At 44.4% G+C, this 10940-nt stretch overlaps 1 protein-coding gene across 3 annotated transcripts in view; it reads left to right on the top strand.

Moving 5' to 3' along the window:
• Nucleotides 1-10940, top strand: part of Kiaa1324 (KIAA1324 ortholog) — a 100576-nt gene that overhangs the window by 47802 nt on the left and 41834 nt on the right. For 2 of the 3 annotated variants that reach the window (XM_008850404.3, XM_008850405.3), the window contains exons 2-3: nucleotides 5201-5321; nucleotides 7868-8060. The exons of the other annotated variant lie outside the window; for it this stretch is intronic. In XM_008850404.3, coding sequence (XP_008848626.1) covers nucleotides 5201-5321; nucleotides 7868-8060 — 314 coding nt within the window. The remainder of the gene's footprint in view (nucleotides 1-5200; nucleotides 5322-7867; nucleotides 8061-10940) is intronic. 3 annotated transcript variants of the gene reach the window in all.

The following is a 10940-nucleotide window of genomic DNA, read 5'->3' as shown; positions in this document are numbered from 1 at the left end:
GTGTGTGTGTGTGTGTGTGTGTGTGTGTTTGTGTGTGTCCTTTGTGAATTGCTGTAATAGTTTGTACAATTTCAAAGGCAGATCACTGAATAAATTGAGATACTGTTGATCTGGTGGTTACTTTTGTCAAATTGATGGGATTAAGAAATGCCTAGGACATCAGTGAGGCACACCTTTGGGTGGTGTGTCTATGAGGTCGCTTCCAGAGAAGATTAAAGGAGAGGACACCCACACTGAATGTGGTTGCCACCATCCCGTGGGCTGGGGTCATTGACTGAATAGGAAAGGAGAAGGAGGAAGTCAGTGATACCTGACATTCCCGTTTCTCTGCTTTCTGGTCCACTGAGATGGGAGCCAGCAGTCTCTCGGTGCAGCTGCCATGCCTCCCCGCCAAGATGGGCTGTATCAAACCCTTCCTCTGTTCAATTGCTTTTTGTCAGGTATTTGGCCACAGTAATGAGAAAAGTAACTAACATGTTTGGGGACTTGTTCTCCTCATAGACAATACCAACTAGAATGGAGGAAGCCTGCCAGATATTCCCTGATTGAACCCTCCCTGCCTAAATGTGATGTATATGGTATGATCTTGAAGCATAGTTCAGTTTTCAGACAGCTGCATCAGAGCTCTGCAACCTTGGATGCTGTGACTATCCCCAAGTGCCATGAAGAAAATTAGCACATATTAAAAGGGAAATTTTCTAAGGCTCAGAACCACCACTTCCCTAGCAGGTGCCCTATCCTGATCAACACCAGGAGACATCAAGTGAAAATCCATGAAAAGGAGTGCCCTCAAAGGGCCACGTGCAATGAGAATGAATTAAAATTTTCTGCTTGAACAGATTAGGGTCCTTTTTGTTTGTTTTTTTTTGTGTTTTTGAGACAGGGTCTCCCTGTAGCCCCACCTGGCCTGGAACTCACTATGTAGACCAGGCTGGCCTTGAACTCACAAAGATCCACCTGCCTCTGACTCCCAAGTGCTGGGATTAAAGGTGTGTGCTACCACGCCCTGCTCCAGATTAGGTATTTTAACATCAGTTCTCAGGCCTCCAAAGGGAGCCTAGCCTGACTGCTGGCAGATGACCTATAATGTCATTTAATTTTTAGACTTGGTTGTGAAATTTGGTCTAATGCAACTTTGTGTTTGGTCAGAGCTGGAAAAGCAGGAGAGGATTCTGAGTTCTAGCTCAGTGACTTACAGGTTGTGACTTTGATCAAGCTATTTAACCCCGTCAAGAGTCACCTATACAATGAAGAGAACAACTGCTCTGCCTTCCTGCTAGGGAGCTGTGAGGTTCAAACAAGATGGGGTTTGGGAATGGGGAAAGCACTGTACAAATGACAGGGGGCAATTAGGTTCACAGGCAGAATCCCTTCTGTCTAGTCAAATTTCCACTGGATATTAGTACTGTGGATTTCACTTAACCCTCATTCTTAAAAAAAAAAAAAAACCTTTGGAAAGTATCATTTTTAGAACTGAAATCAAAATAGTCTTGGTTACCCTTAAGTCCTTTGAAGTGAGGCAACAACTGTAACTATAGGAAAAAATAGGCTCAGAGACAGAGTAGCCCAGGGCTCAAAGATTCCCATCCTGAAGGTCTTTCTTTTTTGGTGACACTAATATTAAATTCAAAGGTACAAATTCTGGGAAAAAAATTAATCCTCAGGATATGGATGTGTTGGCGCAGGTCTATAAATCCCAGCACTTGAGAAGCAGAGGCAAGGGGATCAAGGAGTTCAAGGTCATATGTGAATTCAAAGCCAGGATCAAGATATGGTTCTCTGGGTAAAGGCACCTGCTGTAAGCCTGACAGCTTGGGTTTGATTCTGAGATTCACATGGTAGAAGAGATGGTCAACTTGTGCAAGTTGTCCTCTGATCTCCATACATGAATATGCTCGTGGACGCATACACACACACACACACACACACACACACACACACACACACACACATGCACGAATAAATGTAATTTAAGAGAGTGTTCAAAGACAACCTGGGCTATAGGAGATTCTGTCTGAAACAAGCAAGCAAACAAAAAGTTAGGCTTCTACTGGGTGTGGTGGTGAATGCCTTTAATCCGAGCCAGAGACAGGGATCTCTGTGAGTTTAAGGCCAGCCTGGTCTACATAGTGAGCTCCAGGCCAGTGAGGCTACAGGGAGATCCTGTCTCAAAAAAAAAATAAACAACAACAAAAAAAATCCAAAAAACAAAACAAAACAAAACTTAGGCTTCAGTTCTCCCAACCACTCTGTTCTGTATCTCTTCTTCAAGGGGAAAGTGCCAAGTTCATGTTGCTGCCCTGAGTCACACTGGGTACAGCTCAGACCTCTGTATGCTGGGCCTACAATATGTATTTGGCAAATACTTATGAGAGGAAAATAAAGATGGAGCCTACAGTTGTTCTTTCCTCCTCCTAAGTTTCTGTAATCACAGAATGAGAAACAAAATGTTCAACATATTTCAACAAATCTGAGATATCATTGCTTATAAGACACACCACTTTTGTCTTGTTTTGTTTTGTTGAGACATGGTCTCCCTGTAGACCCAACTGGCCTGGAACTTGCTGTAGTTCCAGCCTGGTCTTGATCTCACAGAGATCCACCTGTCTCTGCCTCCTGAATGCTGGGATTAAAGGCGTGTGCCACCATGCCTGGTGACACACCATTTTTTTTTAGTGTAACATAAAAAAAAGGCTCTGAATTACTTAAAATATGACACAATAAGACACACTTTGATTTCACAGATGTTAAATGTGAAAGCATGTGCATCTTAGGATAGATGAGATATAGTGTGTTTACTTTTTATAAAAACAAAGCTTTTGGGACTGGAGAGATGGCTCAGCAGTTAAGAGCACTGACTGCTCTTGCAGAGGACCTGGGTTCAATTCCCAGCACCCACATGGCGGCTACGAACCGTCCTTGACTCCAGTTCCAGGGGAATCCGAAACCCTCTTCTGACCTCCTCGGCATTGCATGACATGGGTGCACTCACATACATGCAGGCAATACACTCATACACATAAAATAAAAATAATAAATAAAATATTAAAACAAAAACAAAAACAAAAAACCCCACAAAGCTTTCTCCTTGTGGTCCTGATGCGACAGATGAGCAAACTTCAGACTGTCTTAGTTAACTGGTTAGCCTCAGCCCCTTGCAGTTAAGCATGTTAGAGAATCATGCTTTCAGCATTGATGGAATGGGGACTTCATCCTGCTTTTCTTACAGATACAGTGACACAAAATACAGGTGTGAATATAGTTCTGGGCAAGTGAAGACCATGAAACTGTTAGGACAAAACTGATCTGGGGTTTATGAGAAGATCTGAAGGAGTAAGACTTGTTTAAGGTGGCCTGGTGCATCAATTGTGTTCCCTTGCTCTCCAGTGGTGACTATGTTGTTGTCATTCAGTTTACGCTAGTTCAGGAGAAGCAGCTGAAGAGTGAGCTCCCTGTGCACAGGGAACTTGAGCAAGGACAGGTACATGTGCTGACTGCACATTACCTGTTGGGCTAAATATGACACTTTTCAATGTATATTTTTTATTGAATTTTTGTGGATTTCATGCAATACAACTTAATCATATTTAGATCCTCTCTCCTATGGGCACCTCCCATAGCCCACCCACAGGATTTCATGCATTATGTCATATATGCTAAGGCCTATTGAGTCAAGTTTGTTATCCAGATGTCCCTCCGTGTGAGTTCATCTACTGGAGCCTGTTCAGCCTGTCTAGTCTCACTCCCTTAACGAGGATCAACTCTCCCTCATCCAGCAGTGATCAGCTGCCAATAGTTCCTTGGGGCCTCCTGTGCCTTTCCCTTGTTGTATGCTGGTTCTTGTCTGATTGAGTTTGCATGGGTCTTGTGCATGCTGTCACCATAGCTGTAAGTCATATGAGCAAGTTCCCAAAAGCCTGTAAGACTGTTTCCTGGGGCTGGAGAGATGGCTCAGCAGTTAAGAATACTGGCTGGTCTTGCAGAAGACCCGGGTTTGAATCCCAGCACCCACATGGCAGCTAACAACTGTCTGTAACTACAGTCCAGGGAATCCAACAGCCTCTTCTGTCCTCCTTGGGCATTTCATGACACAGGGACACAGGTGTACTTACATACATGCAGGCAATACGCACATGCACATAAAAATAAAATAATAAGAAAAAGACTGTTTCCTTATGATCATGCACTATTCCTGGTTCTTACAACCTTTCTACCCCCTCTTCCTGAGCCCTGAGTGGATGATGTTTAATATGGAAGTCCTATCCAGGGATACATACTCTGCAGTCTCTTGTTTTCTATACTTTGGTCAGTTGTGGCCATCTGTGTTCACTGCCCTCCACTGTGTGAGGAAGCTTCACTGGAGAGAGTTGTTTAAATTTTTATTTAATGTGTATGAGTGTTTTTCCTGCATGTTATGTAATTGCACCCATGTTTGCAATGCCCACCAGATCCCCTGGAACTGGAGTTAAAGATGCTTGTTAGTTACAGTTTGGATACTGGGAACCAAGCCCAGGTCGTCTTGAAGACTAGCCAGTGCCCTTAACCGCTGAACCCTCTCTCCAGCCCCTATATATTACACTTTTATAATGCAAGTGAGAGTTGAGAGTCTTTGTGAGTAGAAGGAGAACTAGAAATAAAGCTTTGTGTGACAATCCCTTGTAAATGTTTTTGTGGACCAGCCCTTCCATTTAGAGTCTTATCATTTAGAATGTTCTTGTTCACAAATTCTATTATTTAGACAAAAAAAGCTTCCAGTTTCTAGATTTCTTTTTAGACATGGTCTATATATAGCCTAGGCTGTTCTTGATTCACTATGTATTTGAGAATGGCCTTGAACCTCTAGTCTTCAAACCGAGGGCTTCCTGCCTGCTCTGCAAGCACTCTATCATCTGAGTTGTATTCCCAACCCTAGCTTTTTAGGACATTGTACACAACAATAAAGAGAATCACACACACACACACACACACACACACACACACACAAATGGACTTCTACGGCACTAGACCACAGCCAGGTAGAAAGAAACAATCCCAGTTATTGTAGTTCTCACATCGGCTTTGTAATTTGGGTGTTATGATGCTTTGCTCCCTGGGCCATTACTGTAATAAAGGGTGTCAGTTGCCCTCATGCTGGGCAGGAAACTGTTAATATTTGATGAGTGCTAATGGACCTTTCTGCCCACTGTTCTCTCCCCTGCAGTCAGAGTATCACTATGAGTACACCGCATGTGACAGCACGGGTTCCAGGTGGAGGGTCGCCGTGCCGCACACCCCGGGCCTGTGTACCAGCCTCCCTGACCCCGTCAAGGGCACCGAGTGCTGTAAGCAGCTTTCCTGCTCCAGGGCCTTCCTGATACTTAGCTCTGGTCTCTACCTCAACTCTCTTGCCATCCACACTAGGCTCCTCTTGACGATGTAGGGATAAGATCTTTCTCCCAGTTAGTCACTGTCCTCTTTTGAAATGTGGTACAGAAATGTTATTTTATAGATGCAAACTGGGTACCTGAATTTACTTTTATTTTTTTAAATTTAGATCCAATGAGTAAAATATAAACAATTCTAGCTGTCTTCCACTTGTATATTTTTTTTCATTCATCTTTATTTTCTGCCTGTGCATTTCTCTCTAATCTACATTCACCAGCTACGAACTGTCATTAGGCAATATTGCAGTTTGCTTTTGTTCTTGAAAAGGAAGCCAGAGAAATTGAACTTCTGCTGAGACAGGCTTTTAAGATACACTGGGCATTGCTTCAGGGAGCGAGAACCTCCCAGCTGTGAATATGACTATGTAGCCAGAAAGGCAATAGCTTGCTGTGGCTCCCACCCTGCCTCTGTGAATTCCATTGTTACAACTTTTCTACAGTTGGCCACTATGTCCCATGTCCTGATCTTTTAGGAATACAAAGGGAATAACAGTAAAAACCAGGAACTAGAATTAAGGAATTATTTAAAGAGTTAGAAAGGTGAGTAAGTACATTTAAATTCCAAAATTAACTTTCCCTAGTGTCTGGTTCAGGGGGTGAGCATCAATGAATGGATATTGCTGAATCCTGGGAACAACAGTTGTACCTGGGTACAACTTGGTTTAGCTAACAGAAACAAAAGAGCCATCCTTAGTTGACACAGTGACCCTTAGTGAACCCCCAGCATGTGTAAGCACCTACTATGTGTATCAGGATGCTGGGTAGGTCACAAAGATCAATAATGACCAGTCACTGGCTGCGGGTACTTACAGCATGAAGGAGGGAGCAGACCTTCAGTCCATCATTCATTGCTTCAGCAAACCTTTGTTGGCACCTCTGTGATGCCAGTACCATCTCTGAGCCAGGCATTTCCTGGGGTAGCTCAGAGCCCCGTGGATAGCAGATAGAGGAAATGTGTTAATACAATGTGAGGTAAAAAAAGAATTATGGATTCTTAGTGGAGAGTAGCAGCTGGGAAGACCTGAGCAAAACCTTGGAGGTAGAAGAATTTAGACATAAGAGACTGGGGTCCAGCATAAAGGCAGCACAGAGAAGGCAACAGGGTTCAAGTGGAGAAGTCAGGCTGGAAAGTCAGGACCAGGGGAGTTACAGAAGGCTGAATGCCAGGCTTGAAGCTTAATGCAATAACCCAAAGCGGTGCCATATTTTTTTCTCTAACCTGTGTATAGATCCAGTTTTAATATATGTGCTGCCAAAGCAAGCACTTGCTTTTTATTGTTTTTGTCTCTCTGTAGCCCCAGCTGCCCTGGAACTCTCTATATAGACCAGGCTGGCCTCAATCTCCTGGAGATCTGCCTGCCTCTGCTTCCTGAGTGCTGGGATTAAAGGTGTGTGCCACTATACCTGGCAATGCACTTGCTTTTTATTTTTATTTTTTGGTCTTTTTGAGACCTTTGGTCTTTTTGGGTCTCCCTGTAGCCCCAGCTGTCCTGGAACTTACTACGTAGACCAGGCTGGCCTTGAAGTCACAGAGATCCAACTGCCGCTGCCTCCCAAGTGCTGAGATCAAAGGCTTGCACCACCATGCCCAGCGCACTTGCTTTTTAAATAGAGAATAACAGTACAAATCCATCTTGTAGAAAGATGCCTCCGACTATAGAATGAACCAAAATAAGAACTCAGGAAGTACTTAAAAGGACATTGTAGTGGTTTAACAGGTGCTGAGAACCTCAACTAGCATGGCAGTAGTATAGTCAGAAAGGGAGAGATGGAAGCCAGAGGCTCACGGGAGAAGTCAAGGCTGAAGGACGTTGCATGGTCCAGAAGGCTCAGCAGCCTCCTTGCTAGAATACTTTCAGAATGGCAGCCCAAAGTCCCGCAGCAAGACAGAGCCTGCCCAACCTTAAATCTTCATCATCTATATTGCTTTCTCCCTTTCCCCACTTTCTTTTTGCTGTGGTTTTATTTTTGCTTATTGAGACAGGATTTCATTGTGTAGCCATTGCTGGCCTAGAACTTGCCGTATAGACCAGGCTGACTGTGAACTTGCAACAATCCTTCTGCCTCTGCTTCACAAGATACAACTTGTATGCCATACATTCTACTTTTTACTGGATAAATTTCAGTGGCTGATAGAATATTCACAGCAATCCTTTCTACTCAAGTTTTGGAGCATTTTAATCATCTGGAAAAAAATAATAACCTCTTAGTGACAATCTCTCTGTAGTCCTCTCCCTCCCACCTTACGCCTCATGGTGTTGCCTCTTCTGGCCATTCTATATAAACTGCATCACACAAGGTGTTTCTTGGCCCACAGTTTTAGTGGGCCAAACTCTGAGATCCCAACCCTGAGCGCCCCCCTTTAGAATGCCTCAGCCCCCACCACTTCTCCAGGGAGTACAGTGGCCTCAGCACCCCTCCCTTGTCCCTGCCCTGTTTTCCAGCCTTCTCTTGCAATGCCGGGGAGTTTCTGGATATGAAGGACCAGTCCTGCAAACCGTGCGCGGAGGGCCGCTACTCCCTCGGCACCGGTATCCGCTTTGATGAGTGGGACGAGCTGCCTCATGGCTTTGCCAGCCTCTCAGCCAACATGGAGGTCGATGATAGTGTCACGGAGTCCACCGAGAACTGCACTTCGTGAGTTCGGGAGCAGGCACCCAAGTCTGCTGGGGAAGCGCTGGGCTTCTCCTGCTTCGCAGAGCAGCAGGAGGGGAGAGGAGGCCACACTGGGAAAGGCTGTAGCAGGTCCCCAAGGAATGTGACTTCCGCCTTAGCTCACCCTTACCTAAACTTACCACTGACCGCCAGGCACTTTTGAGAGGAAACACCTGAAGAAATAGAGGTGGGTAGATGAGGGAGAACAGATTTTAATGGTCCAGTCTACTTAAAACAAAACCCAACTGGATTTCCTCCGTGGGATTTTGGGTCAGCAAATAAATTTTCTTCAACTTGATTGGAACGCAATGTGCAAAACATTGGGTATCTTCCTGGCTTTGATGTTAATTTCTTTACTTTCATTTTTATTAATTTAAATTTTAAAATTTTATTTATGTGTATGAGTGTATTGCCTGCATGTGTGTAAGCACACCTCTGTTGTGCACTGCCCTTGGAGGGCAGAAGAGGGTGTGGGATCCTCTGGAACTGGAGTTACCAGAGGGTTGTTAGCTGCCCTGTGGGTGCTGGGATTCAAACCTGGGTCTTCTGCCAGAACAGCCAGTGCTCTTAACCGCTGAGCCATCTCTCCAGCCCCCAATGTTAAAGCCTAAAACTGATTCTGCCTGACATGATTTTACGGGTTTTTGGGGACATGTTGGATGAGATCTTCCAAACCCATTGAGATGCCAGTAACTAGAAAAATGCCCAACTCAGATGGAGGAGACTTTTGCTAGTCATTGAAAAGCTCAGCCCAGGGGATTTGGACAACCGAGTATTTATCTCAGATGTGCCTTTTAGGGGTCAGGCTCTATGCTAGATGTTTTACATACACGATTTTATTTAACCTTCACAGGAGCCCAGTGAAATAAGTATTATGATTTCCATTGCAGAGTGAAAAACTGGAGGTTCATCGAGGTTAAGCCAGCTGCCTCTGTTTCCCAGCTGGCAACTAGTGAGGCTGGAACTCAAGCCCAGTCCCATGATTTTGACTGCCCCACATTGCCACTTTCAAATAACAAGATTATGTGACAGGCAGTATTGGGTCCCAGGGAGGAAAACCTTAGGATGAAAAGATACAGAGAGTAAAGCTATATGTGTATCTCTCTTTTCAAAGTTTTTTTTTTTTTTCTGTGTGTGTGTGTGTGTGTGTGTGTGTGTGTGTGTGTGTGTGATACTAGAGATTGAACCAAGGCCTTGCCCATGCTATACCAGTGCTCTACCACCAAGCTTTATCTCCAGCCCTCTATACTTGGATTTCTGAAACGAGGAACAATGCCTCCCATTGCTAGTCTATCTCTCTCTCTCTCTCTCTCTCTCTCTCTCTCTCTCTCTCTCTCTCTTTTTTTTTTTGGTCTTTTTGAGACAGGGTCCTGAGTTCTGGGATTAAAGGTGTGTGTCACCATGCCCAGTTGCTGTTCTTTTTTATTTAAATATTTTATTATTCTTATGTATTTGAATGTTTTGCCTGCATGTGCACCTGTGCCATGCAATGCCCACAGAAGTCAGAAGAGGACATCATATCCTCTGGAACTGGAGTTACAGATCGTTGTTAGCCACCATGTGGGTCTTGAGAACCAAACCAGGTCCTCTGCATGAGCAGCCAGCTCTTAACTGCTGAGCTGTCTCTCTAGCTCTCTGCTGCCTCCCCCATTGCTATTCTTAAGTCTCTCAGAAAGACTGGCGTTTGAGTCATGTGGTAGACATTCAACAGACAGATTTTAATGTTATTTTAGAGTTCAAGTTTATACATCACAAACATTACCATCATAGCATTGGAGGCAGAGCCGAAGGAGAGGAACTGTGTGGTTTAAGACAATCCATCCCCACTCCATTTGAGTCCTAATAGTGAATGTCATTTAACCCAGGACAAGATGCAGATCATCTATATAGTCACTCGATCAGGCCCCCACCCCCTGGGAAGAAGAAAGGTTTCTCCTCTCTCTGGGGGCTGCGCTGAGAAGGAAGGAATCATTATCTTCAGTATCATCCAGTAAGGCAGAATGTGGGCAGGTTAATAATAACTTGTATTTCCAAGACACAGACCAGCCTGAAGCCTGGATCTTAAGGCATCCCAGAATATCCCTAGGAGGGAGCAAGAGGATATCTCCTCCATAGAAATGAGTGGAAATGGTCACCTGGAAAGATTTTGAATGGCAATAATTGAGCTGATACTAACAACCCAACTGCCTGGCTTTCTAGTTCTTCCTGTATCTGAGCCCACTACCTCCTACTTAGCCAGGCCAGCATTCTTCCTGTCTGAGCCACCTTGCAACCTTCCAGCTACTCTCCTGCTTCCGCCTTGCCTCCTCCATGCCATGTCTAACCAGCAGCCCGAATGATGAAAGCAAATTTAAACGCAGTTGTCTCTTGCTCAGAACTTTGGGTGCTGAGAATACTTATTGCTCTTGAGATAAGATTCAATATCTTACCACAGCTCTCAAGGGCCTGCTGGTCTACCCCATCCTCTGCTCACTTCCCCAGCATCTCTCCAATGTTTTCCCTCTTGCTGCTGTGCTGCAGTCTCACCAGCTGCCAGGCTGCTTCCCTCCTGGGACCTTTGAGTATCTCTTCCCCATCTCTTTCCTAGCTGTCTTATTTAGCCCTCAGGTCTCTGTATAAAAGTCATTTCCTCAAAAAAGCCATCCCTGAACCAGGAGACTCCTATTACATGCTCTGATATCACCTTGTAATTTTCCTTATCATGCTTAGCAGTTATTTCTATGTGATTAATTGTATCATTAGTTAAGCTTCTGTTTCTTCAACTAAAAACAGAATATAATCCTCTCAGCAGAAGATGATTGATTGTATCTTGGTCTTTGCTGTGTCTTCATCATCTAACATAGCATCTGCCATAAAACAGAT

This window comes from Nannospalax galili, unplaced genomic scaffold (genome assembly GCF_000622305.1).
Source record: "Nannospalax galili isolate Female #2095 unplaced genomic scaffold, S.galili_v1.0 scaffold5, whole genome shotgun sequence".
Classification (NCBI taxonomy): Eukaryota; Metazoa; Chordata; class Mammalia; order Rodentia; family Spalacidae; genus Nannospalax; species Nannospalax galili.
The sequence above is the reverse complement of the archived record's forward strand: the minus strand, read 5'-3'. Positions and strand labels throughout refer to the sequence as shown.